The sequence below is a fragment of the Astatotilapia calliptera genome, chromosome 2 (genome assembly GCF_900246225.1).
Source record: "Astatotilapia calliptera chromosome 2, fAstCal1.2, whole genome shotgun sequence".
NCBI classification, from domain to species: domain Eukaryota; kingdom Metazoa; phylum Chordata; class Actinopteri; order Cichliformes; family Cichlidae; genus Astatotilapia; species Astatotilapia calliptera.
Genome location: NC_039303.1, coordinates 20558929 through 20572772, shown reverse-complemented (window position 1 = coordinate 20572772; position 13844 = coordinate 20558929). Strand labels below are relative to the sequence as shown.

The window sequence follows — 13844 nt, the reverse complement described above, 5'->3', positions numbered from 1 at the left end:
GCCGACCACCAAGTTTACTGCTGTGTGTTTTCAAACACAGCTGTGATTCAGCTTCCCGCCAGTTCATGAATATGTTACTCACTTGCTGTTCTAAACACGATGTGCCTGACGTTGGCTTGGTTTTTAAAACAAAAAACAAAAAACCTTTGAACAGGAAGTGATGCATTGTGCAGTTTTATTTTTGAAGAAGGTGGAAGAGGATTTGTGTAGCTGACTGTGACGGGCAGAATAGGCAGACAGTCAAAGAGAACAGTGTGACACATAAGGGTTCAGCTCAAAACTATGTCAACACTACATGCTTGTTCAGTTCAAAAGACTGGCTCATCACCTACAGATATTGAACAAATGCATACTACCTGAACAGTGTATACTTAACCTGTTTGATCACCTGTCAATCAAACTGCTTGCACTGGCAGCTGACCTGTGAGTGAACCACACGGATGATGGCTTAGCAAAACCTACAAAAGTTTTTATAACCACAAAAGGAGTGGAAAGCCAGTTAACTGAACAGTGAGACTTCCTATTGATAAGAAAAATACAACTTGTATATCTGTAATCTCCTGTCTGTCCATGAAGCTGATCTATTGTGCTCCATTTATTTATTTATTTTTATCTATTGATTGGAGACTACTAGAATGACTTTGCATGATTCCCAGTTTCAAAAAAATCATCATTATTTCAGTTGGTGCAGCCCATCAGTTTAGCTGCTATCACAAGCCCGCTTTCTTATGATTGGCTGCCCCTCACAAAAAGGTTTAAACAGCACTCGCACCAACTGCAAAGCAAAGTTTAGGTTTAATTGCTCCTGTGAAGTCTGCTTTGTTGGAAACCTGAAAATATTTGCCCCTGACAGCCACCAGGACAAAAAGGGAGTACAACTGGTAACTGTCTAGTTACCTTGACATTTTGGCTGTTGGTGGCGTCAGAAGAGAATCTGCAGCCCATAGGAAAATCCCAGCTGATGGTTTTTCGTAACACAGGCCAGAGAGAATTTTTCACCAGAGCTAAATGTGTTTTAACTTGTGCTATCCTAGAGTTACCTGTATGGCCAACAGCTGTGCAAATTTATTTCAGTTTGCCTCGTTGTATAGACTTTTTCATATAGTCACGCCAAGCTAAAACTGCTTGGCGTGACCGCACCATTGGGAACATCTCTCTATTACATCACAAAGGGCTGAGAAACTGTCTGAAGCCTGAACCTTTGCCTTGAAGGGAATACTTCAATTTAATCTGACCTAATTGTTTCAAGCTTTGACCATGTCTAATAGACCATCATAGTCAAACATGGTCAAGAGAACCTTCTGAAGTTCAAATGGAACATCAGAACAGGGAAGAAAAAAGTGTCTTTGAGCATGCCATTATTGTTGGTGCCACATGGGCTGCTCTGAGTATTTCAGAAACTGCTGGGAAAATCCAGTGAGCAGCAGTTCTCTGGGTGAAAATGTCTTGTTGACATCAGAGGAGAATGGCCGGCAACTCAAATTACCACCAAGGTATACAGAAGAGCATCTCTGAACACACAACATGTCCAGCTTTGAAGCAGATGGGCTACAGCAGCAGAAGACCACAACTGGTGCTACTCCTGTCACCTAGGAACAAGGAACTGAGGTTATAATTCACACAGTCTCGCTAAAATTGGACAATAGATGTTGCCTGGTCTGATGAGTCACAATTTCTGCTGTAATATTTGGATGGCAAGTTCAGACGCCAACTACATGAAACTACATGAAATCACGGCTCCATCCTGCCTCGTATCAACGCTTCAGACTGGTGGGTCTAATGGTGTGGAGGAAACTTTCTTGACACACTTTTTGCCGTGAGGTGGTACAACGTACCTGAGTATAGTTCCCGACCATATTCATTCCTTTATGACCACAGTGTACCCATCTTCTGATGGCTCCTTCCAGTAGGACAGTGCATCATGTCACAAAACTCCAATCTGGTTTCACATGACAATGAGTTCACTGTGCTCAAATGGCCTCCACAGTCACCAGAACTCTTTCCAGTAGAGCACCTTTGGGATGTAACAGAACAGGAGCTTCTAGTTATAAACGTGCAGGCAATCAAGCTCCACTAACTTTGATGTCAATATGCCAGTATGGACCAAAATCTCTGAAAAGTGTATATTTATAAGAAAATAGAAAAAAACTGAATATATCCCCTTTGATAGAAAAAAGAAAGCTTTGTACACCTGAATGACATGAACTGTAATAGTGTCAGTAGTAGTTTTCCTCCTGCAAAGCATCAATAGCATTACACAATGATGATTTGCAGGTGGAATTTCCCCATAGAAGTTGCCTTGAAAGCATTAAGGGAATACATACATAATAATGCATTTGATTCTTGAATATCTTGCATTTTGATACACAAGCTTAAGTGTAAGTGTGATTTCCAGACTGAGCTCACGTCACCATCCGCTGTGAATATTTAATTAGACCAATGTAAACTCCAAGCTGCATTGCGGCAACCGTTCGACAGTGGGGTTACCATTTGTTATAAAAACAAATATGATAGTTCCACTGGTCACGTTTGAACGCATAACTTACAGCCAGAAGGGACACGTTCACAGAGCCCGGAGAAGGAAGGAGTGTGTCATTTTTCCTCATGCAAAGGATTACAGAGTCAATGCATGACGGATTCTTAGGGGCAGCCTGTAATCTTGTCTGGATGGTATGTAGCATGTTGTGTTTTGTCTGAGAGCAGTGATGTCAGCAACAAAATAAAGTGGTCCCCAAACCCACTGCTATAGTGTTTCCTGTAACACTTTGATACAACTCATAGACAGGTGACTTCAGACTTGGCTGCCCACGCTGGCCCACTGAAGGTCACTGATGCTCACTGTTGAGTCTTATAAAAAAAAAAAAAACTCAGAAACTACTGTGGTTGATTTCCCATTAAAGCTCAGCCTGACAATCAGCAAACGATCAAGTTATTTTAGTTTGTGAAGAAAAGTATTAATCCACCTTTAAAAAATACATATATCTTACGTTTTTATTTACAAATGCTGTAGGTCTGGTTAACTCACTTGAACACTTCTTTGTTGAAGTGACTATCCCAATGGGATGGGAGGAAGGAATCGGGAGAATCCCACTTTATAAAGCAAACCAGTAGGCTGTGATATTCCTCGTGAGGTTGTCGGGTGCTCGCTAGTGGCAGAGCACGCGCACTGCATTTCATTCGGAGTCCGCAGACTGAATGAAGAATCCGCAGCTTCGACACTGTCCTGTGAGAAAGTAGCGGTTCGTCTACGGGAATCGTCGTGGAATATTTAGTTCTGTTTTGATTCCTCAGGTTCAAAGGGTTAACATCGCGAGGGCTGGCGAAGTGTCGAACAAGTGACTATAAAGGACAACAATACACAACAAACCGCAGCCCTCCAGACTGAGTGGAGCCAGCAACTTGTGAGACGTTCCAGAGCCGCAGCACGACCACCGTAAGACGTCCAGCTTCAATCACTTAAACATCAAAAGCAGAAAAGAATAAATGGAAACGTTTCACTTTCATTTCTTATACGTTTTTAGCTGCCGGCGTATCATTTAACGTTATATTTTCGATATTCGGGTCGCAAATGTCAAGATGGAGAAAAGTTAGCTCACTTGGAACAATCTGACCTATACTCAAGAAAAGTGACCTGATTTTTTTTTTTTTTTTAGAAAAGTAAGCGATTGTGGGTCATGCTTAGTGGTACATTAAAAGCTGTTTAAAACTAGTGTTAATGTTTAGTGTCTTCGCAGTAAGAAACTAAATCCTCACGGACATTAACGCCAAAGCGAGCACTAGTTTGTTGGGACAGCGGAGCGATATTTACTCCGCCTTCCCAGACTATTTCACTCCAGAATCTGGAGGACATGGCACGGAGAGACGGAACGAAGGGGCTCTGAAAACGAAAGAAATGTATACAAAAGTTGGGATTACGGGCTAAATGTTTGCAAGAAAGATCACTGTCATGATTCGTACGCATTGTTGAAAGGTATGTGGTTATTTAACGGTTGAAATAAGAGAGTAGACTTGAACTCCAGGGAGCTACATCAGCAGGACACAGAGAGGCTCGGCGCTCCGTTCCCCTCGGAGAGCTTGGCTAACAGCTAACATAGCTTAGCTTCAGTTGTGAGAAGTTCAAAAAGTTTCTGGAATGGAGGAAGAGGAGGAAGGCTGAAGTAAACGTTGTCAAACTACTAAGAGGCTGAATACGATGACTCCCCAAGTTATACTTGATGATAAAACGATTATGGTAGACTCTTATGTAGATGGTTGTTATGAGGTGTTTAATTAAAAACTTCACGCTAAACAAGATGTGTTCTGTGAAAGCAAGCTAAGCTAGTTAGCAAAATCTCGATGCTACTTACATCAAGTTGCTACATACCAGAGTTAGCTAATGCCAGTGGGATATTATATTATATTGTGACCGTGTGTATTTTCGTGGAGCACTTGGAGCAGTACTAAAAGCTATTTTTATTGCTGTTTCTGGGGTCTGTGTATAATTAGATGCGTCTTTCTGAATGCCTTTTCTCTCTTTCTCTGGTTGGGGGGGGGGGTACTGAATCGTCCTTCCATATTGTCTGTTCCGTGTTACTTCATGTTTGACAAGCGTTAAAGACGGATTACACGCTGTTAAACAAAGTAGTGTTGTCAGGTTTTCCAGTTTTTTGGAGGTTTTTTTTTTGTCTTTTTGTTTTGCTTGCTGTGTGCGTTTTATGTAGACATCTTTTAAACGGGATTAAAGGAATTTCTCAGGCGTGTAATCCAGAGCAGCCCAAACTGATGAATATCTATCAACGATTTGAGAAGCTTCTGGGGTGCACTTCCTATTATTAAAGTACATCTCATTGTTTCCCGCCATGCTTGGAGATGGTATTTTTTAAAATGTTGTATCCATGTACATATGTGTATATGCATTTTCTTAATGCATCTATGACCTATATATTTTCTGTGATTCATAAAGAGTTTTCCCTGGGTCATAGTGGGATTTTGACGATTTTACTACCGGTTTAAACACGACTGATCCACAAGTCTTAACCTTTGGTTGTTATATTAGGCTATTTAAAAAAGGTGTTTTATGCTTGGGGAAATGAAACTCGACTTGGGAACAACTAGTTAAGAAATCCCAGTGGTGTGGTGTTGTAGTGTTTTGTTTTGTGTTTTTGCCCTTTAATAGTTTTTATATATCTGGCAAGCAATCCCTGTCATACTAAATTGGTTCCACAAAGAGTAAACTCATGGTCATTTTTGTAAGAATGTAAGCCACCTTTACTGAGGGTTAACAAATAAGTACTTGTCAAAATGCGATGTTGTAAAATACATAGCACCCTAACTGATAGTGGGTAGTATTTTTAGGGTGTTTAAAAAAAAAGGGGGGGGGATCTTGGCGTAGATGTATTTGTTGCTATTCTTCTCACGCACGCACATGGAACTAGTTGTAATAAAAATGGAAACCGATGGTGTTGTTATTAACATGCCAGTACTGTAAACTACAGATAAATCTGTGATAGGCCAATATCAGCCCACTGATATCTGTCTGGATCTGGTTAAACATACTTTAGTCGAGACTGATTTGACACAGAGAATAAGCTATCGTCGTGAACTGTTTGTCTTTTGAAAAGCTCAGCTTTATCTGAAGGATTGGCATGAGAAATCTTATTTAATGTAGTCTTTGTAGCTACAGTGTGTTTATCCACAAGTTTGGATGTGTAAATTGATTACTTGTCTTTACCAACTGAACCATGAACTTGTGTGTCACTTGGAATCTGAAAAAGGCCTATCCACATGTAGGAAGAACTGCTTTAATGTGGCCTGGTGACTTCCAGAAAAGCTCCCAACATTTACATGTTGATATGGGTTTTTTTTCGGTGTGTGTGTGTGTCCTGCTTTAGGATGTTTCTCTCTGCTTTCATGTGTGTGGAGAACAATGAGTAATGGGAGTGAGTGCAGTGCTGTTGGACAGCTGTTAGCTGGAAGGGAGGGATTGGGCAGAGATGGGATGAGGGAGGAAGCAGCTCTTTGTGGTTACATCCTTTTTGACTAAGGCCAGTTTCACAGCCCAAACAGCTGCTGCTGCAGGCTGCATGTGTTGACCCTCTGTCTGCTCTGTCTGTATGAAGGGGATTGAAGTGTTATATGTCATAATTGCCCGAACTCCCCAACATCTCTAGAGCAGTCTGAGACAAAGGTATCTTGGTGCAGTGCATCAGTAGTGAGGGGTAATCAGCAACTCTTAGTTTTACTTTTTTTTTTTTTTTTTCCTTTCCCAGTGCAAATACTGAAGAGAGAGGTCAGTATTTTGTCTCAACTGTCATGTTATTTATTTGAAAAGTAGTTCAAAAATTGGCTGAGACTTCACTAGGCAAAAAACAGATTTTCTTTTATTTATTTTTTTAAAGTAGATTCTCCACATGCTGCCTTAAGAGTTTTTCCCTTATGTGGCATAACTTGTACCAGTCAGTTCAGCAATCATTGTTAGTCCGACTGTAGCATCTATTCTGCTCTTTCCTCTGCCAGTGTGATCACAGCTGTGTGTCTGCCTCTAAGCATGAGTCCACCAAAAGCAGAATGTCCTGAAACTTGAAGAGGTGGCACTTTAAAAAGAGCTCATTAAATTTTGGTCCCGATCCAAACTGCTTTCCTTATTTTGTTTAAATGGGGAGTTGGCCTTGAGCACTCTGTAGCTGCCTTTCTGCAGAATTGCTTGTTGTGTGACAAATGATCATGTTAGATGCATTTTAGGCCATATGGCTGTTAAGTGTTTTCCATGTGCATGATTGATCTCGAGTTTGAGATGGAACGCGTTTCACATAACTGAGTCATCTAAGTAGTGATGGTGGCGTTTCTGTGGAAATGTGTCAGATCAAAAATAGCACAAAGGGTTTTCTTGAATTCCCAAACCCCCACCCCATGGATCGAGAATAGTGCTTCTCTAAGTGGGTTGCCATAAAGACTGTTTCATGTCATTAAACAAAAAACTGTAACAGTTGCTATAAAAATGTTTAGAAAGGCTTGCTTGTTCATCTAGATAACAGTAATTTCAAACTTTACATGTGTTCTTGTTCTTTCTCTGATCTTTTGTGTTTTGCAGAAGGCTGACAGAGGAAACCCTGACTGTGGGCGATTTGAATGAAGTTAGCCAAAAGAGCATTGGTAGTTCTCAAGAAATGAGCACTTCCTTATAAGACGTGTGTCAGACTTGCACCAGTGAGGCCTGCTGCAGTGTATCAGTTCAACATAAGTCCTGATTTGAGCTCCTACAGACTACACCCCCCCTCTCCATCAGTGGTAGTGACCCAACTCCGGACAGCTTGCTGGAGGGCCCTTCCTGAGCAGCAGCAGCTGCGTCCTGCTTGCTCACTCCTGGCCCTCCCCTGCTTCCTGTCCTTGGTCAGACAAGGCTAAAATCTCCTCTCCCCTCACCCCACCCCTCATCGGTGTTGGCTTTTCATACTTGCACACTTATATTACCCTCTCAAGCAACTTCTTTTGTTGATCACACGCTCACAGACTGTGTTGGGTTAATAACGTTCTTTGGAGATTACCTGCTGACTGATTTTTGGCCCCCTTGCATAGGCCCAGTGTCATCGCGAAGGAAAGTTCCTCTCTTTTACCTGCACTACAACTTGCAGAATGACTTCCATGTCTAGTTTGTTCTCCTTCACAAGTCCGACAGTCAGGCGCCTGCTCGGCTGGAAACAGGGAGACGAGGAAGAAAAATGGGCAGAAAAGGCAGTTGATGCACTTGTGAAAAAGTTGAAGAAGAAGAAGGGTGCCATGGAAGACCTGGAGAAAGCGCTGAGCTGCCCTGGACAGCCCAGCAAGTGTGTTACCATTCCAAGATCACTGGACGGCCGGCTGCAGGTTTCCCACAGGAAGGGTCTTCCTCATGTTATCTACTGCAGAGTGTGGCGCTGGCCGGATCTACAGTCCCACCATGAGCTCAAGCCTCTGGACATTTGCGAGTATCCGTTTGGCTCCAAACAGAAGGAGGTGTGCATAAACCCATATCACTACAAGAGAGTGGAGAGCCCTGGTATGTAATTTTTCTCACCTTAAACAGGTTCTGTTTAATCAACCTTAGCTTTTATATTTAAACAGACATGTAATGTTAATGGTTGTTGTATATACGATTAAACCTGTGTTCTGTGAGGCATAGTCATCACATAATTGGTTTATTTGCAGTGTTTCTAACATTTCTAGCCTATTGTTTCGTTTTGCTTTTTGCCTTTTAACTTTCAAATACAAGATGGATTAAAGCAATTTAGAACTGTGCACATCTCTCAGTAAACTGTAGAGCTGGTAAACAAATCTACAAAGGTCAGGAGGCTGTCATCACACAGGCCTTTTCTGCCCGCCCCCTCCATTTCACAGAAAATCAATATCACTAGCTCTGGGAGTCTTATTAGATTATATGCCTCAGGCATTCCAGATTGGGTGTGGCATCAGAAAGCAGTGTACTAAACGCATAAACCACTCAGACTAAACTCCCAGCACTTTCACATCACTTAACCCCCCCTTCCCCCTTTTCTCCCACACCCCATCATATACACTTACACACCCATGGATGACCCTAAAGATACAGGCTTTCTGATACTACACTGGTTCAGGATTGCAAGGTCTGTATTGACCGGTTCAAAGATGCAGATCACTTGTCGGTGAGAAGACTATATTTCAGCCTTGGAGCCTGGACTCTTAAAGTCAGAGTAATATCTTGCAAAGGGAAACCTTCAATCCTTTTTAAGGGTAAAATTAGATGTGAAGAACATCTTGTTCTTATGTATCAAGAGCTAAAAATAACATTTCAAGACTCACTGTTGTTGTTCAGTCATCTCTATTTCAACATACAGGTTGGAATTCCTTCAGTTATTTTTGATAGTAGCATTATTAAAATCATATTAAAATACTGTAATAACGATCTCAGCATATACAGTGTTCTACACATTAGGTATTTTCAGCCTCTACAAGATTAATCTATGCTGCTTTCTGGTTTTAATTATTTTCATGTAAATTTTAATTGTTTTGGGCTTGCCCTACTCCTTAAAAACTTAGTTTTCATGAATTGTGAATTCCACATGGTGATACGTCATGTGTGCAGTTTCTCACTTGTTTAATTCATTTTTCTTCTTCCATCCAGTGCTTCCTCCTGTCCTGGTACCACGGCACAGCGAGTTCAACCCACAGCACAGCTTGCTGGTACAGTTCCGTAACCTCACCCACAACGAGCCACACATGCCCCTGAATGCCACCTATCCAGAGTCCTTCCAACAGCCGCACAATGGGGGTGGCAGCAGTGGAGGAGGTGGAGGTGGCGGCAGCTCTTTTTCCATTTCTCCCAACTCTCCATATCCTCCTTCTCCAGCCAGCTCTGGTACTTATCCAAACTCTCCTGCCAGTTCGGGGCCCTCAAGTCCATTCCAACTCCCAGGTACACCAAATACACTCCTCCACCTAACCCTGGGAAAGTTGCCAAACCATTGTTTTTTCTGAATTGTCACTGTCATGTAGCCAACAAATGTCTGACTTTTGATAAACACTGGTCTCTCAGGATTTCTGTTTTTCAAGTTGCATAATGCAAGGGGGGGGGGGGAAGTCTGTTTACAGTTGTATGGTGAAAAAACAAATGATGTAGCCAGGCGAATCCAGTTCCATCCACCAGCACTGATGCTCTTAGTCTAGACCAGTGGTTCTTAACCTGGGTTCGATCGAACCCTAGGGGTTTGGTGAGTCGGTCTCAGGGGTTCGGCAGACCCTCCACCGTGACATGCACCGCTCATTTTGTGCACCAATAAAAAACATATCTATGTCTTGAATTTGAAAAAAATCATATTTTATTTTTCACTAAAGAGGGGTTCAGTGAATGCGCATATGAAACTGGTGGGGTTCGGTACCTCCAACAAGGTTAAGAACCACTGGTCTAGACTCTGCTTCACTCCAGATCTGCTGACACATCCAGTGATTTAAGGCAGTCTGGCAAAAAGGGGTGGTTTTTGTTTTGTTTTTAAATTGTTTGTTTTTTGTTTTTAACAGCAATTTAGGATTTAAGTTATTTATCCTGCAAAGCTTTGGTTGGCTTTTTGAATGCTGACAAGCATCATGATCCACTGAAATGTCCTTGTTGCAGTTTTAAGTAGATGTTTTGTTTCCTGTATGCTTCACTAAGGGCTTGAAAAGCTCATGTTGCATCTGTTGGGAATGGGTTAGCATGTGGCTTAGCAAATGAGGGATGTGTGTAATCTGACACCATTTCCGGGGTACAGATCTTGTCATGATTGTTCTAAGGAGTGTCTAAGGGGATTTTGTGTGCGTAAGAGAGAGAGAGTACATTTGTCAGCAGCAGCAACTGGTCCCACTAATGTCTCTCTTAATGTCTCAGCTGACACCCCACCACCAGCCTACATGCCCCCTGATGAGCCGATCGGCCAGGAGCCCCAGTCCATGGAAACGAACAGCAGCCTGGTACCGCAGAGCATTGCCAGAGGTGGTGAGATGTGCTCACAGTTATACTGACAGTAGCAAAAATATACCAAACCTGTTGGTATATCTCAGCTTCATGTATAAGTTTCCTTTCCTCTTTAACTAGCTGTTAAATTATGAACAGAGTTTAATTTACAAAGGTCTTGTTTCTTCCTCATTTTTTTTTTCTCTTCAAATCCAAGTAGTGCTGTCTCCGTTTTAGTTTATGGGACACTTTTTACACAATCTTCCATTAAACCTGGTTTATATCTTTCAGTTGTAGTGGTTAAGTTAACCCATTTGTCAAATGTGTGAAAGTTCTCGTGTTTGAGACCCAGATAAGTCTCTAGGAGGGTTATGTGAGGTTGGGCAGCTGCGGTACGACTCTACTAAATCAAACGTTTTGTCCAATGTGCTGTCATGACCCCCTATTTATAAGCTATTATGCTTAAACCTAAACATAACAGTTTCAAGTCCTTTGACTCATTTAACAGAACACTCTTATTGGATAAGTGCGAAGCAGCTCTCTGTTACATTCATGGTTATATTTAGGAAAAGATGTTTTAATATCACTTGGACTATTGACTCTCAGTGTTTTGCTGTGCCCACATTTAAAAGGTGTTTTGACAACCTTTTTAAGCTGATATGCAGGGCTTTGACATTTTTCAGGCCCTTGCCAAAAACAGTTCACACATTACTGAGATTTACCTGGTGCTTGTAAATCTCTGTATAACAACATTTTACTGAAGCACAAGTATCGCTACACTTCATGTCTACCAGCAGTATTTGGTTTATGAGAGCTGAAGTCGGGAGTGAGTCTATGTAGGTTGACTAAATTAGAGCCTCTATGGAGCATCACATCATTGTACTACAGAAATAAGAAAGATGTGACAGCTTTGGATTTATTTAAACTTGCATGATCTCTGACCAGACTGTTGGTGTAGACCATATGTTAGGACTGGTCTTTTAGAGCTAGTTGAGGTAACCTCATTGAATGTAGTTTTACATGAGTTGGGTTAACAGAGCTTTGCTCCTGGTTACTTTTCCTCTTTAACCGTAATAATTAATAAATCTTGTAGTTTATTTAACCACGCAGTCGTGTACTGTCTGGATTGTCTGAATTCATTTCAAATCCATGTTCAACATCTGTTGATCTTACCTATTGTTTGCAGATGTGCAGCCAGTGGAGTATGAGGAGCCCAGTCACTGGTGCTCTATTGTCTACTATGAACTTAACAATCGTGTCGGAGAGGCTTACCACGCTTCATCCACCAGTGTGCTCGTGGATGGCTTCACTGACCCCTCAAACAACAAAAACCGCTTCTGCCTCGGACTGCTGTCCAACGTCAACCGCAACTCCACAATCGAGAACACCCGCAGACACATTGGCAAAGGTATGACTAATAACCCCAGTAAGAGTAGGAAATAAGGAAATGATGGTGATTAAATGTTCTTACACTTTTGTTTGTCGTCCAGGAGTGCACCTGTACTATGTGGGAGGGGAGGTGTATGCAGAGTGCCTCAGCGACACCAGCATTTTTGTTCAGAGTCGTAACTGTAATTACCACCACGGCTTCCACCCTACCACTGTGTGCAAGATCCCCAGTGGATGTAGCCTGAAGATTTTCAACAACCAAGAGTTTGCTCAACTTCTGGCTCAGTCGGTTAACCATGGCTTTGAGGCCGTCTATGAGCTTACCAAGATGTGTACAATTAGGATGAGCTTTGTCAAGGTAAGGGTTTCATGCTGTACACAAGTCGAATGAAGACGTTCTCGGTAATTTCTTGATTCCTCACTAATTGTGAGTCAGACCACAAGCACTTCAAAACCTGACTTTCTTTTTGCTATAAGAAAGTCAGAAAAACAGCCTACCAAAGTACTCCAAGAAGTACACCTATTTGGTAGTTTCTGTTACAGTAGATTTCTCTAGTCATGATGAGACACACACACACACACACGGTGAAAACAATACCAGCCACACTTTTGCTTGATTTAATAAGTGCAAACATCATCAGTCACTGTCATTGTGTAATATGGTGTACCTTTAGTTTTTTTTTTTGTGTTTTCCCTCCACAGGGCTGGGGAGCAGAGTATCATCGACAGGATGTCACCAGCACCCCCTGCTGGATCGAAGTGCACCTGCACGGGCCGCTTCAGTGGCTAGACAAAGTGCTAACACAAATGGGTTCTCCTCTCAACCCAATCTCTTCTGTGTCCTAATACTGGACTTGTGAGAGCCTGGGAGACCCGTTATGAAAATCACCCCCCTCGCCCCCAAAACCCCTCAATGATTTCTAATTTAAAACAGTCTTAATGGCTGAACTGTTTACACTTACTTTGGGAAGGGATTGGCTAATAATTCAACAGCACCTGCAGCCAGCATCCAGTTGTTGAAATGGCATCAATGTTGCAAGAAAATACCTGGAGAAAGATGAGAATATGCCCAAGTAGCAGTGACGACATGGACACACTACTGCTTGACAATGCTACAATACCTACAAGAACTGAGGGCTCTATTGTCAAGCTTGAATCTGTCAAATGTTAATTTTTTTTTGCATCAAGTTTTATTGTTTGACGAATAACTTTTTGTTTCTCCATATGTGTAGTTTTTAATGAAGCGGAACTGTTTCACTACTCTGCCTTGTGTCTGACAATTTGAAATTTTACAAAACACTTTTCTTACATTGTTGTCTCAATGTCAAATATTTACAATAAAGATATAGACATGACTATGTTTACCATTAGACTCAGATATAACATGCTTTCTTTTTATAGTCTCTACTGCTAGAATTGAACACTGAGCTACTGCCTTTTAAGAAAGTTATGTATGCCAACCTGATAGTTTTTGATATGGGAGATCAATCACTGAACAAGTTTAACATGCCATAAGCTAACAACATTGTGAATGTTACATCTATCGTAATAGAAGTAGTCATATATGATATAATCAGAAAGTGGACGCCATCATTATTGATTCTTGTTTGTACTCTCGTGTTCAAGTAAGAGTGGCTGTATTTTCCATACTCACTGTATTAACAATATTGTGCACTCATGAATTTTATGGAGGCATGTTGGATGGGTTTGACGTGGGTACCAAGGCATTATGTTGATAAATAAATTGACCTCCTTTGCTCAATGAAATAAAGGGGTTGTCTGGTAACGGAATAATTTTAGTTTTGTACTTTTAAGTGTTTTTGTTTTTAAATTTTTGACTTTTGGCTCAGTCGCATAGAGACGATAACCTCAGTGTGCAACAATCTCCTGCTTGTGTTGGACAAAGGCATTTCCTGTGAATTTTTATTTTATTTTCCTCTTGTTTTTCTTTTTGTTTTAAGTAAAAATACTGTTTCTATTTCTTTCTTTTTTTCTAAAGTCAAGTTTTTATTTTTACTTCAGGTAACAAAAATGT

At 41.3% G+C, this 13844-nt stretch overlaps 1 protein-coding gene across 3 annotated transcripts; it reads left to right on the top strand.

The window, feature by feature from the left end:
* The first annotated feature begins 3121 nt into the window (after window positions 1-3121).
* On the top strand, window positions 3122-13603 carry smad5 (SMAD family member 5). Of its 3 annotated transcripts, none has more exons than XM_026186794.1 (7): window positions 3122-3433; window positions 7070-8014; window positions 9116-9406; window positions 10355-10462; window positions 11607-11828; window positions 11911-12167; window positions 12512-13603. In XM_026186794.1, exons 2-7 carry the CDS (start codon window positions 7612-7614, stop codon window positions 12653-12655), a joined length of 1425 nt encoding a protein of 474 aa, XP_026042579.1. In that variant the 5' UTR covers window positions 3122-3433; window positions 7070-7611; the 3' UTR covers window positions 12656-13603. The 3 variants fall into 3 exon arrangements, with proteins under 3 accessions (XP_026042579.1, XP_026042588.1, XP_026042570.1); XM_026186803.1 differs by lacking the exon at window positions 3122-3433 and adding an exon at window positions 3801-3970 and having other exon boundaries at window positions 10355-10459; XM_026186785.1 differs by lacking the exon at window positions 3122-3433 and adding an exon at window positions 3801-3970.
* Window positions 13604-13844: the final 241 nt, after the last annotated feature.